Genomic DNA, 24,760 nt, shown 5'->3' on the forward strand with positions numbered 1-24,760 from the left:
CATGTACTGTATCTGTAGATGATTGTTTTGAGGAAAATGAAAATATAGATGTTTTGTTCCGCTGTGTTTGATGATTCATAGTGGCTCTGTGTTTGTGTGTCTGTTGAGTTGATTAATTTGGAAGATTCAGTTCAGTAACCAAATTCCAAAGCCAGATCCTGGATAAAAAGTTTTTGTCGCGGCCCGGTGCGAGCGGGATCCGTCCCGGATCGGGTCGGGTCATGACAGCTCCTCTCAAGTGCATCCAGAGTCGACTCTCGTGAAGGTCTAGGGCACGTACAAGCAAGAGTGAAAGACCTACACTCCTTCCTGCGATCATATCAGAGGGATCATAGGCCTTGCGTGCACATGTATGGGGTCTATCGAATAGGAGTGTTCAGGTGTAGTTGGACGACTAATTTGAATAAGGTTGAAGGCTGGTTTGATCAGACAGGAGGAGATTTGCATGCCAAGTGCTGATCCGTTTGAGACATAATTTTCTATCATTATCCTTGAAGGTTGCCGCAACCCTAAAAATAGATTTTTCATATAACATACCTTAATTATCGGCCTTCCCTAGTGGTTGCTATCCTATCTATAACCAATGCAGCTTTCATTACTATCCTGCTTCCTTCATTGCTACCCTTCGCCACCGCAATATCTGAAGCTAATTTCTCTCAAACTTTTGACCAAATGGAGAACTCTATGGTGCACCAAGGGACTTGATAACTCTACTTTTTTGGGATTAATTATTAAGTTGGGAATATCATATCTGTATTCCACAGCTTGAGGGAGTGTTAAAATCCCAACTGTCCCTTGGCCCTTGATCCCACGAAAACATAGTGATCTATGGGAGGCTCACATGGATCACACTGTTAAATCTCAGCCATCCCCTTGCCCTTGATCCCATGACCAGCATGGGAATCCGTGGAAGGCTCACCTGGATCGTGCCGATCTCCTTCTATATTTGGATGGCTGATTTAGGAAGGATAATATTAAGGCAATTATGTATAATTCTATAGTTATTTGCTTCTTTATTAAGACATCTTATATAGATCTATAAATAGGGATAGTTTTGTTTGATAAAAATAAGCCTTTTCTCTCTCAAACTCTCTAAATTTAACATCATCATCTAGATTGAAAATTATATCCTTGCATAAAAATGAATTTCTCACATATTTTAAATTTATAATATATATATTTTTATATAAACTATATTTATAAATAATAATAATATATCATGATTCTTATCATCCTAATAATGAATAATTAAACTTAGCTTTTACATATGAGGTACTTGGAGAAGCATTCTTATCCTAAGGGACAATAGCATTCAACCCTAGCATTGCTCCTGAGGAACATATTGGAACTTAAATCGTAAGTTGTGAATTAAATCATAAACTCATAGACACCACGTATACAAGCTTCAAACCAAAATCTCTTTCTTGGAACCCTAAGTTCACCACTAGTAGGCTAAGGAGAGTTGTATGCATTTGTTTTCATATCCATCGTAGCGATAACAAAAAGAAAGTATTATAGGTGACATGTTAAAATAATTGAGTTAATTATAATATTATGTTAGTTGAGATCAAATTTTCCCTCAACATATCATCTCTTACACTTTATTTAACTTGAACTAAATGGTAGCAATTTCTTTGAATTTGCTTCTTGAAAGAGTTGCAGATATATTTTATTATTTTGGGTACTCAATTGATGCTTATTTGATGTAATTTGAACCAAGATCTTAGAAATTAAAGGCAATACTATTTAAAATTTTAGTTAAATCTATGAACAAACCTTTATGAGCTTATATTGGCCTTTGATAACTACAGATAAATTAGAGCACATATGACAAAATAAGTAGACATCTAAATTTTCTCAAAAAAAATATTCATATAAATACATCATATCCATTCACTATACTCATCTTTATCATTAATGTTCCCATTAAAATGATAATTTAAATTAAAGCATATGTTATACATACACAGATGACAAGTAAGAGCTACATCAAAGCTAAATAAAGCAAAATCTCTAAAATTTAAGATTCTATATTGGTTGTAAATACCATAATGAAATATTGGCTTTTTTTCTTACAAAAATTAGCCAAGTTGTTTGTATTTAAATAGAAATATAATTTAAATAATTATTAATTATAAATAGAGCATAAATCAATTACATATTTATTCAAATATTGAATAGTTTTATGAGATCTTTATTAGAGTATGCATATGTTCGCGTCTCTCTGGTTACTGTGGTTGGCTAAACTGCAGCATTTTTTAAGAGTGCGATCAAGCTATTCAGTAGTTATCAAGAAGTCTGTGGTGACTTTAGCTCCTTTTGATATAGCTTTCTTATTATTTTTTTAAAACAATTTTTTTTAGTTAGAATTTTAAAAATTTGCATTAAAAAAGAAATAATAAAAAAATCGATCCAAACAAAACATTTATCTTAGCATTATAATAATTCATGAAACAAGTAATTGGATAATAATTTCCTTTAGAAGATACCAATTAATTATATAAATATGCATTAAAATTTTTCTTTTACATTTTTTTTTTCCATGGAGTTGGATAAAAGCTTATTGTTATTGCTGTATTCTTTTTTTTTTGAGAAATTCTGGGATTACAAATGATAGCCAGGATATTCATTTTCCATTCATATCACAATTATACATGTTTTAATTAATAATAATAATAATACTTAGAAACTCACAAAATATTAGAAATGGTCTTTCTTTATTAGATTTAAACGAAAATTTGACTTTTAATAAAATACAATGGAGAAAAAAGATTCATGTAACCAACCCCACGTAGTGGGACAAAAACTTAATGTTGTTGTTATTGTACTTTAGAAACTCACAAAATAGAAGCATTTTACTTTGAGCACAACAAAGAACATTATATTTATGGCATTATGCAACAGTTTATGCTTCATTTGGGATGTTTTTTTTACTGTTTCTTAAAGCAATATTTTAATATAAATTTTTTTTTAAACTAAAAAGTTTTATACTAAAAAATTACTTTAGAAAATAATAAAAAAACTATCTCAAACAAAGCCTTAGTATTATCAGAATAGAAGCTTGCTAAATTGTATCCATAACAATGCATGAGCTAGTTTAATTTATCAAAGAACGCCTTGCCAAGCATTCAACATAAACATCAAATTGGCTAATATACAAAGAATGCAGGAGATTACCAGTGTACATGTTTATGTTGCATAAATGCTACCAAAAAGGTTTGAAACCTTGAGATCTCATGTACTAAAAAAACAAGCTTATAGTCTATACATTTGAACAAAGCAACTTTCACTCACGAGGTGGTTTGGTGCCAAAACCCAGACCTGAAATGAACTTCTGAATCCACATGTAGTCGAAAACTAAAATGCTATTTGTTGATGGTGGTTTGGACAGTTTTTCTGGATTATTTTCTTCAGGCAGAACATCATCAGATTTTGCCATTTCATCATCATCATCATCATTGCCACCATCACCATGTTGTTTTTCTAATGAACTCATGGTTTCTTTTTCTAGCAGGCTTCCTCTTGACAGATCCAGCTCTCCATGCTTTTCCACGAAGAAAGAAGAACAAGGAAGAAGCTGTTAAGATCTGTATTGAATCTGTATACATATAGAATTAATTTACCAAGATGTATAGCTTAGAAGCAAAGCTAAGGATAATTACCCATTTTTAGTTCAAGTAAGATTACTTTGCATTATCACACTGACACTTTATATCAACGGCTATGCGATCCTTATGAATTCTAAGCTTTCTACTTCGTAAAAACAGAACTCAAGGGAATGAATCCAGGGAATGAAATTATACATCAAATTTATTAGGAAATAGCAACAGAAAATTTTTTTCCCCTGGATCAATTCAACTGTTAAGTGAGTTCCACTTGAGCTAGTCCCCATCAGTAGGTTGGCAAAGCGACATGATCACCACACACATTAAAAGCATTAAATTTTAAAAGGACAGGCTCGACTCTTCAAATATATACCTGCAGTGGGTTGTAGTCGCCGCCTTTTCCTGACCCGGATTCATTGTTATATGTCAAACCAGGCACCAGAACAGGACCTTCAAGACTCTTCGACTTCTCTTCACTATGCATGCTCAGATTCTCGTCAAGAATATCCTGGTTCAAGTCATTTGCAGCTTTGACATGAATGCCAGTTTTGCTTTCAGTGGTGACCCTTTCTTCTTCCTTGTTCAAGTCATTTGCAGCTTTAACATGGCTGCCAGTTTTGCTTTCAGTGGTGACCCTTTCTTCTTCCTTATTCAAGTCATTTGCAGCTTTGACATGGCTGCCAGTTTTGCTTTCAGTGGTGACTCTTTCTTCTTCCTTGTTCAAGTCATTTGCAGCTTTGTCATGGATTCCAGTTTTGTTTTCTGTGGAGATCCCTTCTTCCACCTTGTTCAAGTCATTCACAGTTTGCTCATGAGGTGCAGTGTTGCTTTCTGAGGAGATCACTTCTGGAGAAAATGTGATCTCCTCTTCCGTTATTGTCAGCTTCTGCGGATCCTCCCAGTTGTCCCAAATAATGATGGTCTTTCCAGTCTCCCACACCTCCAACCTCCGGTCAGGGCCAGGTTGCCAAATGATATGTCCTAATAAACTTCTGAGTATAAATTTGAACTGGATAATCTTTCCAACAGGTAGATCCTAGTTAGCAAAACGAAGATTTTAGTAGAATGATTATCAGATTAATTATTTCCTTAAATTACTTATTTATTTTTTATATTTGCATCTTGTTTTGAGAAGTATCTCAAGAGTGTTAAACAACAACAACAATTACAACATCAAGTCTTTATCCCATTACATGAGGTTGGCTACATGAATCTTTTTTTTCTACATTGTCCTATTAAGAGTCAAATTATCATTTAAATTTAATAAAAAAATATCATTTCTAATATCTTCTAACCAACTCTTTTTAGGTCTAACTCTACCTTGCTTAACATAAACCAAATCTAATACATCTAACCTCCTAATTAGGTCATTAGAAGGCCGCCATTTTATGCGACCAAACCATCTAAGACAACTCTCTCTAATCTTATCTGCCACTGGAGCTATCTCAAGAGTATTATCTAATAAAAAATATAATGAAAACTTAAAAATAAATGTTATATAAATACAGGTAGATCTACTACGCTATATAGATTAGGAAACATTTGAATAGGGAGATAGAAACAAAAAAAAATTAAGCAGAAGAGTTAATAACTGATATATCACTCAAAGGAAAAGGAATTTAAAATGAGGATTTATAAAGCAGGCCTCTATTAAGGGTTATTTCTGATGACAACAAAGATGACGAAATTATAAATGTTTACAGAAAAAAAATTTGCTCGCCCTCACCAGTTCGGCTGTCCAGGCATGGCCATCAGACCAATCCAAAGGAACTGCATTTGTTGGATCCCATGAACCAAACAAGGGGTCGTCTCCAACTAGAAGATATTGCTCACCAAATTGGCATGCTTTCTGCAAAATGAACTTGATATGTGCCGTTTTGGATTGATCTGAGAAGCGACGTGAAATGCTAGATCTTAGACCACAACTAACAACAGAATGAAGAAACACGTACTTACATGATATAATTACTTACAGTGTTTGATCTCACCAGAATAAGCAGATTCTATGGCGGCCTGTAGAGATGGATATTAGGAAATCAGCAATATTGCCTTAAGGTCTATGAATCAAAATACTCTAACTGAAAATTTAATGAAAGCATTGCATCAAAGGATCCTTCTGTAATTATTCACAATGGTTTCATAAAATTAGAAAGTTAGTAGATTGTTTGTATCACCTATGCATTTAATTTGTAAATAAAAAAAGAAGAAGTAAATGTGGTCAAAGTACTTTTTTTTAAAAGTGAACGGTCAAGAAAGTTACAGGGATCATCATCATCTGCTCATCATTATTAATCTTCCACAATGGTGCACCTTCTAACATGCATACATGCCCAAACCACGCAAGTCCATTTTCAGCAAATTTATATTCAATAGATGTTACTCCCTCCATCCTTTTTAACCTAATCATTTATTAATCTATCATTTCTATCAATAGATGTTACTCACTTCCTCAGAATCTTCTTAGCTAATACAAAAAAAAAATAGCAAACTAATTCTGAACCTTGATATAATTATATTAAATTTAGATATCTGTGATCATTATACAATAACTAACGATAATTAAAGGCTTCGTAATCCATTTATTTAATACCTAGATATACCTTTAGTGCACACATTCTTCTTTTGAGATGCATCAAATCAATTCTCATAATACTTGGTAATATAACTTCTTAAGAAATTGAACTAATTGCTTCAAGAATTTTGTAACAAAATAAACTCCAAAGTCCAAACAAACAAAAATTTATAGTTATTCATCCCATTAAGATGATTTCAACAACACCAAAATTGTCAGAATATGAGGGTATTTAGGGGTCAAACCGGTCCAAGCTAAATTGACCCAAAATATCTCATTCTTGTTTGCATATAGGACATGTGCACATGAATAGTTGTCATGTTTTAATCACCTCGTTGGTCGGCCAAGGGAATGCTAGATTGGCCTCGAGAAAGTTCTCTCCATGAACAACACATCTATAATATTCGAAAGAGGAAAGATGCACACTTTTTCATGCAATTAAATTGAGTAGTGCTAAACTTTCTGGAGTTCCTGTAAACTCTAAAAGCTCCCATTTAATGAGCCATTTGTGGTATTGTATAACTCTCAAGGAGATGAACATTTCAAATAAAAAAATGGTTATATACCACCATCATATTCTAGTGATTTATTTTTCATCTATGGATCTTCTTGAAATAATTTCAATTAGTCAAAGTTTTCAAATTTTTTACTTGTCAGCTTGATTAGATTCATGAAACTGAGAACTTCAAAAATATACATTTTGATCAAAGACTTCATCTATCATGACTATCACGGTATCACCGCACCATTATTGTTAGCCATCGATCAATAGCCTACCTAAGCTTTGCCCAGGTGAGGCGATCAGATTGGCCCAGGGGTGGCATCACCCTTCATTATTTGAGATTTCTTTTTGAATGCTCCCTACATCATCAACTTTGGGTCATTCAACCAATCCCCTCTTGATGGTGTTGAGGACGAGTATAACACCACAATGACGAAACAAGCAAGAAAGAAAAATAGCGGAAAAATAAAGTACACAAGAATTAAACGTGAAAAAACCCAAAATAGGAAAAATAAAATCACGAAGCTACACCACACCAAGAAATCCACTATGAAAATTGGATTACATCAAGGATCAGCCTTAAGTATTTTCCTATTTCAATTGGATTAAATCAAGGATCAATCTTAAGCCCATATCTTTTTGCTTTAATCATGGATGTCCTCACTAGACATTTGCAAAAGGTTGTACCTTGGTGTATGCTTTTTGCTAATGATATTCTTCTTGTTGATAAGACTAGAGAGGGAGTTGAATTGGGGGGGGGGGGATTGTGACTTTGGGTGATCAAGTTATTAATAAGAATACATGTTTTAGATATCTTAGGTCTTTTGCTCAGAGTGATGGTGAAATAAATGGGATATTATTAGTAGAATTCAAGTTGGATGGTTGAAGTGGAGGAATGCCTATCGAAGTACTCTTGACCATTTTAATGATCTTGGATTCTCCCCTCACCATTCATTATTGATTATCCAATTGACCTCCAATGATCAAGATGATTGTCTCGATTGCCTATAGAAGTACTCTATCTCTAATCCACCCCCTCAATTTATTGCCCTTTGACATCGAGTCATACAATCCCCTCTTATCTCATCGGAGGGACTACTCCAATCACCTTTAGTCTCCAATTGACATCATCCAATCTCCCTTTCCTCAAAGAGACATACTGTCCCAACTGCCCTTTGTCGTTATCCATGAAATAACCTCTAGAATCACTTCATCACCAAATCTAGAGAAAAACCAATTTAGTCATCTTTGGTGGCCTCCATTACCTTCTTGAATTGTCCTGAAATTGCTTTCAATTCATGCCATCTCCACCTCTAAGAAAGGACTCATTCAACCAATTTTAATGGCCAATATGACCTTGTGTTGCCTTGGTTATGTCATTCAAGTCAAATCATCTACATCTCAAGGAGGGTCTTCCCGGCCATCCATCGTGGTTTTCTTCATCGTTTGTCTCTCAGAGGAATGCTCGTACTCGTCTCATTGCATCACCAATACTAAGGATACTAATAACATCTCATTTTTTCTCGTGTAATAATTCCACTGGTTTATGGAAGTGCAACCCATTGTGGCCATACTATTAGTTTAAGTTGTTTCAATCGTGCAAAGCCCAACAATTTTTTTCCTTTTCGAATTTGCTGCATTAAAAACATGTTTTCTCTGCCCATTTTATTTATTTCTTTTATCGTGTGTGAGTTACATTTGCAGCCAAGATTATAGACAACATTACTCATGCTATCTCTCTACCAACACAACTTCTAGCATTCAACAAGTCTCTCAATCTCAATAGTTATCTAAACTTGAACTAAAAATTTTGATATGGAGTACAAGAAGGCAGAAATTTAGCATAAAAACTAACATAAAACATACCTTTTCCTATATGCTATTTCGTTTTGTCCTATTTTATAGAAAAATAAGCATCCCTGATGTAATAGTAGAACAAAATTTCCATCCGTTCATCATCTTTCGCCAAACCTATTAGATATCATATTTAAGCACTCTCCTTTTCTGGTCAATCCTGTGGGGTGCTTTGTGTAAATGCCGTCTCATAAAAGACAGAAAACCTACAAGGATCTAAATGCTAATGAAGCTGCTTCTTAAATCTAAACCCTTAGTGGAGGAGCATTCTTTATTTGGTAAGGATTCAATTAAAAATAAAGGCGCAGAAGAAGGAATCGAAACCAGAGAAAGCTTCAATAAACCACTGTAGAATGCCAAAATCCTAGAAAGAAAGCTCATATTACAAATTGAAACAAGAGGCGAAAACGAAGATGGCTTCTTGCCTTGGGAACCCAGGACGGCAGCAGGAACAACTTCTTCTCCAAGGAAACCAACGGCGAGGCTGAGCAGTCGATCTCTCGGTGAAATGGGATGAATTGAAACAAGGAGAAACTCGAGAGTGCGAGAGGGCGCCGCTGAGATAACGAAGAAGAGCAGCCGCGGCTCATCGGTGCCGGTAAGTATGCGGAGAAATGGCTCATGAGTGAATCCATCTCTCAAATCACCGTTGTTACTGTTTCCGTTGATTCTTGACGGGAAAAAGAGAGCAGAGTTGAAACGCAGGCCGTGAGCGCCGCTTCGTGTGGTTTTAGCGGTTCCAAGGGAGTGAGAGTTCAGGGCGGCGAGGTTGCCACGTGTCCCAAGGTTGTATTTTCTAAAATTTATTAAGTTAAATGCCCTTTATTTAATTTATGTTGAACTAAGAGCATCATTTTAATAGCATATATTATACAAATCTCAATATAATATAAATGATATTAAAATTTATCTCAATGATATATATATTTTTAATATCTCATAATATAAACAAATTAAAAAAGGGGATTTACATGCATACCACACTATATTATCATATTTGCATATCTAATACATAAAACTTTAATATTATATATATACCACTATATTACTTTAATATCAAATATGTCACACATATTTTAATCCTATCACCCCTTACATTATATTTCTACTGCCCATATTTGATATGAAATTGATTTATGAGTGGTATGTATGTAATATTAAAGTTTAATTTTGAATGTTCCATATATAAATAAAATGGAACAAGATGGTATGCTTTTATATCCCGCCAAAAGATATAAGCCCCATTGCATGCCCATGCTGTAAGTGCATTTTGTAAATATTAATAATTAAACTCTATTAATATTTATTGAACTTTATTCAAACTAATAATTAAATTTAAAAATAGACATAAGCTCTGCCACATACAACATAAGTTGTGATTCACGAAAGAGTCTAGAGAAAAATATACTAGGGCATCGCATGAGAGCTCGAAGGAAAGTGAAGTACGGCATTTAGAGCTGATAGTGCTGCAGTATCGAACTTAGAGGACCCCACACCTTCTTAGTGAGCATGAGAAATTGAACTGAGGTCTGAGATAATAGTACAACCCGATTGATCGACACAATTAAATTCCACACATACTATCAAGGCGGTGGCGACTGACGGTGGCTATGGTCGACGGTCGGTTGTGGCAGACATGGTCGGTGGTGCTCAACAACAGCAGAAGCTGGTAGTGGTTGACTCCGACAAAGACGATGAATCTATGGTGTATTTGGAATTTGTCCAAATCTGAGAAATTTCAAATACATCCAAATAAATTAGAGGGTGAATTCTAAATGCACAAATATTTTACACTCTATTTATTTTGCTTAAAACCAAACGTCAATATTCTTAAAATCCATCCATTTGAAATACTTCACACCATTTTAACTTCAAACCAAATAGCGCTTAATGAATGAATCTACCCATCTTACAGCAACTTCTTCCAACTTTTCTTTGCTTCTTCTATTAGATTTATTTGTAATTATTTTTTATTTTGGAGTAACTCAGCAAACTGGTTATATTTTTTTGTAATTTATTTTATTTGAATTACTCAAAAATGCTTATCCAGTTTTGTCTTCCAACAAATACCATTGCAAAGTTTTTTCATGTTTCTTTATAGTCTCCATTCACCGGAATTATAATAAGATGAGAATTAAAAAAGATAAACAAACGCTTGGCCCCAACTTCTAGCTTAAAACACAATTAATCCTTCTAACAAGGCCTCATTGTTTCATTTGTTAATTTGTAATATGGAACCACATGTGTGAGCATAAATTATTTGAAAGCACTTAAAAGTAAGGGAAAAGCTGTCTATCAATAGCCTTCTCCATAACTGGGAAAAGTTTTCTAACAGCTGCAACACCTCTTCCTAGACATTTCCCTCAACTTCCAAATAACAAGCACTTATTGCAACAAATTTTCTCGCATGGTAATGGCTCATATATCCTTCTTTCAATTTCTGAAATGATCGAGGGCGACTAAAAATAACATTGTTGATCTTCTCGGCATTGATTATGATGAACAGATGAAGTTTTGTCTACAAAATTATAAAAGAAAAAATATATACCTTCAAGTTCTAGTCATCAATTTTCTCTCCAGAAATTCTCTTTCTTTCTTCACTTCCTTTCATTGTAATCGCTCCTCAAATTCTCCTCCGTCATCTCTCTTTCCCAAGAAAATGAACTAGTTTGACCCAACCAAGCTCAAGAACTTGAGCTTCAGCTCAATCAATTCAATCAATCTCAAGCCTAAAACAGAGAAAACACGAGCTCAACTCGGTTTACACCATATATACCTCTACTTACTAACATAGACTAATCTTTAGTGTATTCATCACTTCAAGAGAAATTATTACATGTGGTCACCAGACCATCCGGAGATGAATATGGATGCGCCAAATCACTCGGTACACAGCGATACATAGTATCAATACACAACGAAAAAGTGACATGGCGCGTCCTGAGTTGCCTCCGGATGACGTCCGATGACCGCACGTAATAATTTCACTTACTTCAGGCATCTCTCTTCAGTTTTCTTATTCGATCTGGTCTATGATGAGGCTCTCCAGCCAAGTCAAGTTCTTATTCCTATTTATTGGATCTGGAAGAATGAAATTCTGAAGAGTATGTCTAATCCCTTTAATTCTCTGTTACTCTTTTCTCAAATCTGTCGTCTTTATCATCAACTTTTTTTTGACTGAAGATTCCACCGATTGGTTATGCTGATTCTTCAGGGTTTAGGGGTTTCTTCTTCAGAAATTGAACTGTATTTTTCTACCTAAAAAATTATCCAAATTTTGTCTGAATTATTTTGTGTGCCTTTTCTTTTTACCATTTATAAAAGCCATGCAAAATGATCATTTTAAAATCACAAAAGTATAAAAATTTTGACAGAGGCTCCATCCCGATGTAAGTGAGTTAAGTTAACTCGCGAGTTGGATTGAGCTCTGCTTGATAATTGACTCATGAGATGAGCTCAATGAGCTAACCTTGACTCGACCATTAGCTCACGAGTTGACTCTTTTAAATAATATTAATATAAAATATACTTAAAATATATTAGAATTTAGAATATCAAGTATAAAAAAATAAAGAAAAAAAGTGTAATTAAATTGTCATGAAACAGACAAAAGAAAATATTATAACAAAATTTGAAGAAATATATAGACATTTTAGGACAAAACAATTTTTTAGGGGGGGGAAAGATAATTTTTTAGGAGGGGCAATTTCTCTCTTATAAAAAACGTGGTTCAGCCACTGCCTTCTGGTTCTAATATTTTGTTTGGGACGGCTTTCTTAATGCTTCATAAAGAAGCTTTTTAGTAAATTTTGTACTAAAACATTATTTTAAGAAAAGCGATCACAAATGAAGCCTAAGCTTTCAACCATTAAATGAAAATGGGCTGCATTATGGGAACAGTTCATAATGGAAGAGCATACCCATCAATTCTTTCATGTTGGATGTGACTGAAAGTAGCCTATGAGCACAATTGGAGATTTCTTCAAAAAAGAAGATTTTCTTTGAAATTTGCTCTCATGGAAACTAATGTGTGATCTGATAATCATCAATAGATTAAAGCAATCCAATTTGGTCAATGGAGTTAGGTCCATGTTATTTTCTATTTGTTATCCAAAGATTTGTGTTTGTCAACCTTTGTGTATCATTAAGCACTAAGAAGGGGGGCATACTGATATTACACTTAACAAATAGATTATGATTGTTTGTAAATGTTTAATGAAAAATATAGAGATTTACATAGCTCCATCATATTGAGATTTATATAGATAGATTGATTAATTTTGATAAAGTACATCCTATTGATACTAATATGTAGACTTTTGATAAAAATCTGACAAGCTAATTAATTTAGATCATGATAATTATTGACCTCATAATTATTGGTATGAATTTGACTATATAATTCAAATTTTTATTATTTATTTATCTTGAAGATTTGGGCCACCATTTAGCTTGTCATCATCATTAGGGGTGGTGTGGCATGACATATATCAAGTGTTTATTCAACCCAAAACTAAATACTTAGTATTTATTTCTTCCTAGTATGTCAAAACACCCCTCATGTTGGCTATACGATAACATACTGGGGAAGTTAAGATGAAGTTTTTGCACCAAAGGAGATAAAAAAATTGGTTTCAAATCACTTCAGGAATTATTTTGTTTGGCGTGGACTCAAATTGTATCACCAAGGTTTGGAGTGTTGCAGCGCTCCACTTTTTATCTCAGAGTCTACCCTACAGTGCCTTAGGTGCCACAACATTAATGGATACAATGATGCAATGTTGTACAACTATATTAAAAATAAACAAGCAGGAGGAGCATTACTGCCTGCAACCCCCTACTGAGTTGAATTGATGATATTGAGGTCTAAAACAATAATACAACATAATCATATTCAACATGAAACTAGCAACTCTTTACTTTATGGGTCATAAGTAGAATAATTGCACCCAATTCATTTATGTGTAGTTTAAAACTTGATCACAAAAAGAAGCAATTAAGATTTTAAGTTTCGATGTCATGTGGACAGTGCAAGCTAGCGTCACTCGACAACTAAATGAACTGAGGGTGGACTTCATACGCCTCTCAAAGGAGCTATGTAACGGCATCCAGGATCTTAAATCCTTCATTAGCAATATTCACGCACCGGGTCAGCACAAACCGGCACAAATAATCTATTTGCATGTGATCATCTAACCTCAACTTTTGATAATTTATAATAGCCTCGCCACCAATCATCTATTTGCATGTAATAACAGTATAACACTCGATCTCTTCACCATTGTATGATGATGCACCATCAATATTATACGCTCTAACATATTATAACAATAATAATAAAAAAGATTGTGATAAGGGGTCAAGTAATCACTATATAGTGTTGGAATATCAACATATTTAAACCTTTTGAAATTCCACTCAAGCAAATAATTGAAGGGATAATATAACTTTTGAGGAATATTGATATTCGAATTTTGTACAAGAACAAAAAAACATATTAATAGTAAAATGCGTACAAGAATTCTTCCTCAGGCATAAAAAATAACAAGAAACCTTCTCATACATGCTACCTTGCATTAACATACACTTTATTATCATTATTATAAGCTATGGTGGTTGCCGTTTCTGTTAAAAGATAGCAGCACTAAACTAATGGATTGATATTATGCATGTGATCTTTAGTATCTTTAATGGATAGAAACATCAAAGGTTCTTTAAAGCTTAAATCTGACCAATTAGCTTTTGCCATAATCAGAAATGGAACGTAATAAGAGCTAGCAAGATATTGGGAGTACAGACAGCCAAGAAATGGGCAACTAGAAGACATGTGAGAGCCTTTAAAGTAAAGAGATGAGAGGAGAAGATAGATTGGACACCATTTCAGCCAAATAGAAAAACAAAGAAGGATAACTCTTTGGATTTTATAATTGCTTGATTCATGTGGCCGCTCTCTGTACGCAACATGCAGAGGATTCTCACCGAATGGAAAAACCAAGCTGTGTTAGTGGACGCAAGGATTTTTTAGCAACGTGCAGCCCATGTGAAGTGAGAGTGAAGAGAAGAAGATTTGGGTGTGTGTGTGTGTGTGCAGGGGCGGATCCAGCTTCTTTTTTCAGGGTGGGCAAAAAAAAATTTTTTTTGTGGGGATGGACAAAAATGCCTAGGATTGATAAAATTAGGACAAAAAAAATTTTTGAGGGGGGGGGGCAAAATGCCTAAAATACTCAAAATATTCCAAAAAATCTCCTATAAATATTAAAAAAAAAAATTTTTGAGGGTGGGCATTTGCCCACCCTAAGACTAGGGTGGATCCGCCCATGTGTGTGTGTGTGAGAGAGAGAGAGAGAGAGAGAGAGAGAGAGAGAGAGAGATTATTCTGTGTGGACACTGGACACAGCTTACCGTCTAGAGGTCAATCAGGTGCTGCCATGTCATCAAATACGAGCAATACCAAGTACGGGTTGACGTGACGCATTTTCATTGGGCTCTGGACGGCGTTTGGCATCCGCACAGAATAATTCATCCCAATTCCACACACTTATAGATAGAGGTAAATGAGTCAAGTCGAGCTCAAGTCACCATTAACTTGAGCTGAGTCAAGTCGAGTCGGGCTCAAATTTGGCTCGTTAGCTCATTGAGCTCGGCTCATGATCCATTTATCGAGTTGAGTCCGAGTTGGCTCACTATTCGGCTTGACTTACTTACACCCCTACTTAGAGCTATTTAAGGTTTAAATCATAAAATTGGCGCTCTTCTTGCATTGAATCCATTCTAAATCAACAGAGAACAAGCAATGCTTCTGCAAAATTTGCCGGCTCGGTTGCACCTGCGCGCAGACAGCCAAACCCTTGCTTTTATCCAAAGGCATACGAATGCGACTGTAATAATGACCCACGCCATCAAGAGAACCTATTCATCATTTGCTTTATTGAATTACAAAGCATCAAGTACTACGAGGTAACATGTCAATGCCTTAAAGAAATGAAGAGACTACAGAATCAACAGATTCAATGCTTCTTTGATCATTTCGCTTTAATATTAAAGAACATTACATATTGGCAAACCAAGCATGATTTCATACACAATCACCCAATAGACAATCTAAACTTTATAATTCACACTCAGTAGCACAAATTGTGGCTCAGAGAGGCTGATCCTGTGAGGTCAACAGGGCCACCCGTGTTCGAAGAAATGGTCATTAGAAGATGGCGATCAGTGGTGGCTAGGCGATGGCGGCGTAGAGGTGGGCGGCTTTGTGCATTGATAACACTTGGCGAATAGACCGAAAGAGTCTATCTGTCTGATGAAGTTAGTGATGCTAGCCCAGCCACCAAACCCAAACCCAACCACCAACACCCACACCACCACAAATAGATTAACCGCATACATCCCGGTCCAGCTCGGCAGGAAGAACGGCGGCTTATCTGCTGCATTCTGCAAGAAAAAAAATCAAATAAATTAGAATCACAAAATGTAAGAGCATAAAATCACTGTTTGGAATCAAAGAAATAGTGAAACTTCATGGAAGATTGACTATGATAGAATAAGGCTTCGTTTGGGACGGTTTTCTTACCACTTCTTAGAGCGGCTTTTTAGTACAATTTTTGTACTAGAAAGCAGCTTTAAGCAGCAGTAAAAAAACCGTCCCAAACTAAGCCTTAATCTTAGCTACCGTTAAGTTTGGCTAGAGGTAATTTCCACTAGACATTTTAACATGGAGTGGGCTTACGTTACTATGCTAAATAAAAAGGAATTATAAGGTTGGTGGAAAGCTTCCATCCGAGGTAGGGCAAAGGTCATAAATGCGCTTGGTAATCCTTCAGAAAAGGGCAGTGTGATAGTAGGCGATACGGATGAACTTCCAAGAGAAAAGTTCTGGTCCTGTTAGTGACTTTATCTATATAGGTTTTTCACATAAATCTCTGCTAGCTGTAACATTTGGTGCACGGTGACACAAAGAAACGGCATATGCCGACGGAAATATGTTAATTTCTATCTTTAATAATGCTTCAATCTCCAAACAAGATTAAAACTTTATTAATTTATATAAATATTACATCACAAGCTATGTAGCAGCCGTTGTCAAGTCTTCTATATACAAAAGTTAGTGATTCACCTATTTGAATAGTATGATAATTGTGATTTACAAGCTTATTTGGGGGAAATATTGAGATTACATTATGTAAAACTCAGATGGGTTCATTGACAAAATAAATGAATATATGAATTTTTATATAACTTAAAGATTAGTTTTGATGTCTTTATAAATTCAATTATGTAAAATCTCTCCTTTTTTTTAGAAAAGGGTATATTACTCTTTATGAATGATCAAAATGACCGCCAACTACATTAAAAGACTATTTTGTTCATTCAAGTCTTCAAAAGAGAATCAAAATAGTTCTCTTCTCTCTTTTTTTTAACAATGGCATCCATCCTTACACAAAATTCAATTAAGGAATTCCTCTTACAATATCTTTACAATGAGAATGTGATTGGATAGGTTTAAATTTTCTTTTTTTTTTAAATGACAAAAAAAGATGATTAGAATGTGCAAAAGAAGGAGAATATTGCATACCTTGCGAGAAGAAGCATGGCGATAGGTGATCATGTGAGCTAGGCAAGGGATGATATAGACAGTAAAACTGACAAGTAACGCTCCAACAGCAGAGTTGATGGGGCCAAAGAATGGGAAGATGATGGCAAGAAACCACACCGGAATGACGACCGGTAAGCGAGCAAGGGCGCGAAGTGCAATGCTCCTAGTATCATGCATGCCTATCACCTTCTCCCAAACAAAGTAGAGTGGCGTACAAGCGAAGCCGAAGGTGATGAACTGGTGAATCAACATCAGAACCACAGCCCCATCGCGCCATCCCGTTTTGGGCAGAAGCGAGAAGGCGTTGGCGTGGTCGAGCAGCCGATCGCCAAACGCCCAATACATGGCTGCCGCTGATGGGAGTGTGAGTGTGAACACATATAACGTAGCAAGCAAGTAGATGTATTTGAACTTTTGTGGCTTCCACATGGCGTGCATGATCTCCCTGTGCGTATCACAAAGTATTAGTACTCGGTTTCTCGTATCTATAGAATATGGTTAGCTAATAAAATGGCAACGATTCATACGGTTAAACCGTCTCTAAGCAAACACAATGGGAGTAAAAAATAATCCAATGTCAGTTCTCAACTTTGACATCCTTGGATTCCCTCCATTGCCTCTAGAAAGACTTTCTTAGTATTTCAACTCCCATTATATTGTATAAGTGCATTGATTTTGGGCAATTATGGTTCTTAATAATATCAAATTATGACTAGAACTGTTTCAACCAGACTATAAACCATGATTTTTACCCTTACAAAATTTTTATATAAAAAGATTATGTCTCAGATATGCCAAAATTTTGCATTAACAAATCTCATTGTGTGCAGACATTTTGTTCCAAGTTAAAAGAACAAATTCCCTATCCTTATCATTGAAAATATTCTAGCACCCAACAAAATTGAACAATGAAACCAACTAAAAATTATATGATGGATCAAAGCCAAAACTCATGAAACTTATTTTTAAAACTTAATTGTAATCCTATTTAGAAGATGTCAAATGAAGTCCAAATTAGATGATATTCAAGTTTCATACAATCTAAACACCAAATCAGGCATATAATATTTGGAAAAAGTTCCTATTGACTCAAACATTAAATTTTTTGATAGAGAATATTAATATTTTGATAGCATTGATATTTAAATAATAATCAATGGGAATAGCCTCCTGTAGCAATAGAAATTCATGCTGGCAACTGATAGTTACACAATTATATATTGATACAAACTATTTCATACAGTTTTACACATGAAATGATAGTGAAGTTTGTAATGGAGGACAATTTAGGTGTGACTGTTATGTCCCACTTCATGAATGCAAACGTCCTTCGCATGTATACATAGAACGATTGTAATCAAGTAGAGAAAAAAAAATTAGGGTTATCATAAGAATCAATGAAGCATGATTATTTGCGCTTGCATGCGTAGACAGCGATGCTTGATCTATATAAATGATTTGGACCCTTATGAAGTGCAGGCTTGATTTTTTTTTTTTTTTTTTTGCTAATTTCCTATATAAATGCAAGCAATTGTGAGTACAGGAGCATCAGTAGTTATGCTCTTTTAGAATTAAGAAATATATACAAGTTATAATTCAAAAGATGTGCCTATTCACGAAATTGACCCAGTGTTAATTGAAAATGAGGGTGAGTTGTCTGATAGTATTCATATTCGTGAGGGAAATATCTTCTTTAGGAACATGCTTAGTAAGCGCGTGGAGCCAATTTCCAACATTCTTCAGAAAAGTGCAAGTTTTTCCATGCAGTTTTAAGATAAAAAGCAAAGAATAGAAAACTCTAACTTGTGAATTTGATTCTAATAGAAGAGCCACATGAAGAGGGAATCATACCAGTATGAATATTATTACCTTGGACAACTTTGTGCAATTTCGGTACCATTTTGTTCTTAAAATAAGAAAAAGAATCGAGGCTGGCCAGCAAGGTTCAAGGTAAGAAACTTCACAAGCAAGTGCAAGACAGTGGAAGAGATGATCGGGCAATATTATTTTAACAGTCAATAACAACTACAAGCTAACTGAGATCCCATATAAGAAAAATAAAAAAACCATAAAGCTAGCTAATCTCAAGTATGATCTAGTGATCAAGAAAGCAAGCCAAACTCCGCCTTTCATGCCTGTAATCATTATCCAAGTTCATCTCCACTCAAAAGATTCTTTCAAATATATAATGAACACGAAATTAATCCTTGTTTAAAGGATGCTTTTTCTTTTACTTTGTTGCGGGAAAGAAAGTTTTTGGGCCCATTAAATTTAGTTTTGAACTGAGCCCCCACAGCTGGTCAGCATTTAAAGCGGGCCAGCACCACCGCACCAACCCTAGTTACATCTAGGGTTCCACCTAAATCAGCCGTTTCCACCATTATTAATATGACACTAAGCTAAACTTTTCTTAAATGGTGATGATTGACCCACCTGCATAAGCAGGATCCACATAACCTGTGCTAATGTGCTCGCACATTATTAATTAGTGTCCATGAGGCAAATTGGACCCAGGCATATATATCAATTCAGTAGCAAAATTGTCAAATACGTCACATGGACATCAATGATAGGAAAAATTCACAAATAGTCAAATACCTCTTCTCAAAATTTTTTGGAGTAATACTAAACTATCCACTCATTATCTAAAAAAATTAGCAAGTTGAGTTGAATAAAAATTAAAATTGAATATAATATATAATCATATGAAATTATTAAATTTTCTCTCTACCCTATCTCTCTCCAAAATTCGCTTGGGACTACGGTGTAATATAGTATTTTTCTTTACGGGATAAGTATTCTCGTCTTTGAATGATATTGTGGGCTCTAAACAAAGATTATTATGTACGGACGCCGAACGCAGTTCATTGTCCGAAGACCGATTAGAACGCGCCATATCAGCAGTATTGAGCCGTGGTACCGAGCCGGATGCCGAGCAGGGGGTGACGTGGCGTATTCAGTTTGGCCTCCAGATGGCATTCAGCGTCCCAACAGAATAATTTCACCTAAAGAGAAAGTGGGTGTGCAAGTTTTTCTCTTTTTTTTTTTTTCTTTTTTAATGGGAAATTTCATCCAAGTGGAGTGGGACATTGTGGCAGAAAATGGGTGGAATTTTGAGGATTTAGATAAATGTCACAAAAATAATGCATAAATATTTATATGTATTTAATATATCAAAATGTTTATATTTTTTAACATAACACTAAATTTTTAAATCATATAAAAATATCATAAATATTAATTTAAATAAGCGGGGAAAATTATTGGGTTTGGACACCGGACGACGCCCAATGAAAATGTGCAACATCACCCCTACTCGGTATTGAGCTCGGTACACAGTACCGAGTTCAGTATTAGTCAGTACTGTGAAGTACTGAACGGTAAGCTGTGTTCGGTGTTGGAACCCAATAATCTCTCCCTCACGCGGCCAACAAAAGCTGGCATGGAAGCAGCAGAAGAAGCGGATACAAAAGAGGACAGCACCTACTAAAAATAATAATAACAGTAGGGAGCAGAGGAGCACTTACACGGTGACGGCGTGGCCCCCGAAGGTGTATAGGATGTTGGTGGCGCCGGTGAAGTAGAGAACCATCTTCTTCGGCCCGCTGTGGGCAACTCCGGGCTCCTGCATCCGCAACCCACACAAACAAATATTTCTAATCATATTTCCGTATAACATTTAGTACATAAAAGATACTAATCATTTGTATAAATAGGACCGTATAAGAACTTAAAATAGCTTTGAATTTATTTCAATCATAATATATTCTTGTAATAAGGGATTGTCACTGTCATTGGGATCAACTTTATGAATCCCTTTTGATCATTTTTCCTAAAAGTTTTTGTTAAATTTTTGAAATTCATAGCTAGCTAAGCTGGACACTTTTTTTAAAAAAATATGCTAGTTCGAATATTCTTCCACATAATACTTCGATGATCTGCCCATTTTCCTTCAAAATTTTTGAAATTTAATTTTGTTTATTTATTTTGCTCATTATTGTAGATAGTCAAATCACTTATAGAAGACAACTTATAGATAATCTTGAATAATATGAGTCAGAAAGTTATCATAGAATAATTGAAATATCAAAGAAATGAAATTACAGCGAAATGATTAGGTAAGCACTCTGTAAAAAAAAATTTATAAAATAAATCAGTTTTTGTTATTTATACTACCTTTCTACTGTTCTACATGACTTGTGTTAGTATCAAAATAAAAACTTAAATAGATAAAAAAAAATAAGCATCACTCATGACTCATCTACCTAGTAACGTAGAGTCCTAATTTATTAAAAAATTAAACTTTCCAACTATTAACCCTTTTTGGAGTTTTGATTATATACGTAACAATCACACAATCAGGAGTAATTTAAACAATTATAAAGATCAAAATTGACAATTTAGTATAAAAAGAAGGTACAGAACTTGGCCATGGACGAAGGCAGCGATGGTGAGGAACCAGGCGGTGTAGGTGGTCATGCCGAGGCCGAGGAAGGACCAGATTCTGTAGTTATGGAATGAGGGGATAAACACCGTTGTGGCACAGCAGGCGCCGAATATGTACGTCCATGTTCTTTTATCTAACCGATCATTTATGTAATATATGTTGCTGCAAAATAGAGATAAATCAGAGTTAAATTCATAAGATGTAATTCCAGTAGAGAAATTGTCAGGAAAAAAATTAAGCAAAGGGTCCTTAATCGTATTCTTTTGCTATTGTAATGAGACCTTTTAGACACTCAAAATAATTGCCGATAGTTTTTCTGGACGAGAGATATTGTTTGGACAGCATTAAAGAAATTTTTTACAGTTTAATAAGATGTAAGTTTAAGAAATCGTGATGTCTTATACATTTTCATTATGTTTATCTAAAAATTACAGCAAAAAATAGATTTATATTAAAAGATTGAGACCTGGCACAGCCAATAAGCTGGATGACAGAGCCGAAGAGGAGGAAGGTACAGTTGAAAGCAAGACCGATGGCCTTCCAGTAGGGCCCGAGCAGCCCATCCAGCACCTCAAACCACTATTGCATTGCAAAAATAGTTCAAAAATAAAAATTACATAGTACACAAAATAGTGTTACTGTAATTTTCAAATGAGAAACCCAATGGCAGGGGAAGTAATGAAAAGAGGGAAGGAGAGAACTGAGAAGGGAAAAAGGGAAAAGAAGAAAGGGAGCCTATGTTTGATAGTTACCTGAATAACATGATTCTTGAAACTGACGTTCTCCTTCTCCTTGCGCGTTCGATATTCAAGATACAGCACGCTGATGAGATAGGCAGTCCAGCTACCCATCAAGCCATAGAAGATCTGAAGTACAAGACCCGACGCCATTCCCATCTGGGAGAACGAGTATGGCAGGGTAAGTAGAACCTGAGCCACCTGCATCGGCATTTTGTCGAACGTTTCATCAACAACAACCAAAAAAAAAACCCTAAAACTATTACGGATCGATCAAGATATAGCTAGTTTCAGTCTCTTACTTGGTTTGATGCGCAGCTAAACCAGGCGTCGTAGACTGAGCCCCCATGCCAGAGCATACTCTTCATATTGAACACGGCCTGGTCATCCCGGATGCTTCCTTCCTCATCATCGCCTTTCCCCATAGCGACAAGTTCTGTTTCGCTCCTGCTTGCAACGATCGCCTCCTCCGCCTGCTTCAGCGGCTCCATTCTTGATCACTTCGTTTCAAAACTTCTTTTCTCTGATTTCTTACAGATCTGGAATCAGAGCCAGTTCGTGAATCGATATAGGGAACAACAAAACCGAAGTGGTGCACTTACTTGAGGTGCACTCTGCTTGTGTTTGCTTGATGGTAATGAATGAATTGGTTGAAAACAGGGGAGGGGCAAGAAACCGAGCTATGGGAAGAACGAGACGGGTGGAATCAAGGGCTTAGGGATTTCTCCTGTAGGAGAGATGAGAATCGGGAAGAAGGAGGGAGAAGAGGGAGATGGAGACTCTCAGTGGTAGCTGCAATGGTTTGCTTGTTATATAAGAGGGGGAGAGGAAGCAGAAGTAACTCTAATTACTCTGTTTTGAATCCGTTATCTGTTCGATTTTACTGTATGTCAGAGCTGTTGCTTTATGAAGCCGCCTTCTCAAGTGATTAATGAGTGCCTATAAAAACTAAAAAGTCGAAGCAGAGCAGTAAATACGGGCAAATTAATAGGTCAGGACATTGGACGAGTTCAGAGCCCAATGAAAATGAAGTATGATTAGAGCTGTCTAAATCGGGTCACCGGTCGGATTCGGGACTGGGTCACTGACTCAACACTGTTCAACCCAATCCGAACCTGACCCATTTTTACAAACGGGTCGGTTTTCTGAACCCGAACCCGACCCGATTCAGGTACATTTTATTAATTTTTTTAATTTAATTCAATTTATTTTAATTTAAATCAAATTAAGGTAAGATTTACTTCAATTAATTTAAAATAAATCAAAATTAATTTAATTTGGACAATAACGTTTATAATTTTTTAAAATATCATTTAGTTATTTTATAAAAATCCATTAAAACCCTCTTAAATTAATTAAAAACGAGTCAAATCGGGTTGATTTCGGATTTTCGGGTTAACCCGAACCCGACCCAATTTTACAAACGGGTCGAAATCCCTAACCTGAACCTGAACCGAAATTTTCTGGTCGGGTTCGAGTCGGATCAAATATCGAAATCCCTAACCTGAACCTGAACCGAAATCATTTATCAGGCTGGTAGATGAATGGTGGAAGATGTTTGGCTCTAGTGCACCAAACCTACAGAAATTGGCTATTAGACTTCTTAGCTAGACATCATCTTCATCAGGCTGTGAGAGGAACTGGAGTGTGTTTGAGCAGATTCATAAAAAGATGAAATCATCTTGAGCACCAAAGGCTAAATGATTTAGTATATGTTCGTTACAATCTCAATTTAAAAAATAGGTATTATTTGAGAACATTCTAAATATCTTTTTACATGATGATGTACATGTTATTATCAAAAATTTTATAACAATTTTGTAGGTTACCGTCTAGAAAAAGAAGTTATGATCCTTTGGACTACACAAGTATTGAACTTATTGACTGTTGGATCCTTGATGATGAGCCAACTCCAGATTTGCATCTAGAAGATTTGGAGACATAAATTTATAAAGATGATGCAATTTCTATAGATATACAACCAAACATACCATCAACTGGACAAACCCCATGTAAGATTGTAAAATAAGTTATATCTTCTGAGTGTAATATAAAATATAAACTTATTATTTCACATTAATGATTTGCAGATGAACACAACTTAGCTAATACATGTGATGAAGATGACATACCACGTGAGAATGCAGAAGCATTTGTGATGCAAGATTTTGGTGAAGGAGAATTTGAGAATCCATCTTTTGATCTCACGGATTTTGTTGATGATTAGATTTAGTACGAGTGTTTTGTGTTTAAGTTTATATTATAAACAAGGTTTGACTATAGGTTTTGTTTGATCATGTTTAGTTTATTTGAAGTTTTGAATCAAATTAGAGTTTGAAAGTCTAAGTTAATGTCCTGTAGGTTTTCATGTCGGGATGTTATCTAAAGCATGGTCAATGATTTTGTTTTGTGGGAGGGTCAATGATTTTTTGTATTTCTATACCAAT

The 24,760-nt window shown here is 35.2% G+C and overlaps 2 protein-coding genes across 6 annotated transcripts; both read right to left on the reverse strand.

The window, feature by feature from the left end:
• Positions 1-3,134: 3,134 nt before the first annotated feature.
• Positions 3,135-9,250, reverse strand: LOC110094155. 3 transcript variants are annotated; one of them, XM_020819317.2, is made up of 5 exons: positions 8,959-9,250; positions 5,579-5,618; positions 5,332-5,492; positions 3,979-4,641; positions 3,135-3,544 (listed from the first exon to the last, which is right to left on the reverse strand). In XM_020819317.2, the coding sequence occupies exons 1-5, from the start codon at positions 9,166-9,168 to the stop codon at positions 3,287-3,289; spliced, it is 1,332 nt and encodes a 443-aa protein (XP_020674976.1). In that variant the 5' UTR covers positions 9,169-9,250; the 3' UTR covers positions 3,135-3,286. The 3 variants fall into 3 exon arrangements, with proteins under 3 accessions (XP_020674976.1, XP_020674977.1, XP_020674978.1); XM_020819318.2 differs by having other exon boundaries at positions 5,594-5,618; positions 8,959-9,249; XM_020819319.2 differs by having other exon boundaries at positions 3,484-3,598; positions 8,959-9,249.
• A 6,234-nt stretch (positions 9,251-15,484) lies between these two features.
• On the reverse strand, positions 15,485-23,166 carry LOC110094143 (auxin transporter-like protein 2). 3 transcript variants are annotated; one of them, XM_020819304.2, is made up of 8 exons: positions 22,916-23,166; positions 22,616-22,836; positions 22,329-22,514; positions 22,043-22,155; positions 21,555-21,738; positions 20,657-20,754; positions 17,109-17,574; positions 15,485-15,967 (listed from the first exon to the last, which is right to left on the reverse strand). In XM_020819304.2, exons 2-8 carry the CDS (start codon positions 22,802-22,804, stop codon positions 15,746-15,748), a joined length of 1,458 nt encoding a protein of 485 aa, XP_020674963.1. In that variant the 5' UTR covers positions 22,805-22,836; positions 22,916-23,166; the 3' UTR covers positions 15,485-15,745. The 3 variants fall into 3 exon arrangements, with proteins under 3 accessions (XP_020674963.1, XP_028551378.1, XP_028551376.1); XM_028695545.1 differs by having other exon boundaries at positions 22,616-22,852; XM_028695543.1 differs by having other exon boundaries at positions 22,616-23,165.
• Between the last annotated feature and the right edge of the window lie 1,594 nt (positions 23,167-24,760).

The sequence above is a fragment of the Dendrobium catenatum genome, unplaced genomic scaffold (genome assembly GCF_001605985.2).
Source record: "Dendrobium catenatum unplaced genomic scaffold, ASM160598v2 fragScaff_scaffold_71, whole genome shotgun sequence".
In the NCBI taxonomy this organism is placed as follows: Eukaryota; Viridiplantae; Streptophyta; class Magnoliopsida; order Asparagales; family Orchidaceae; genus Dendrobium; species Dendrobium catenatum.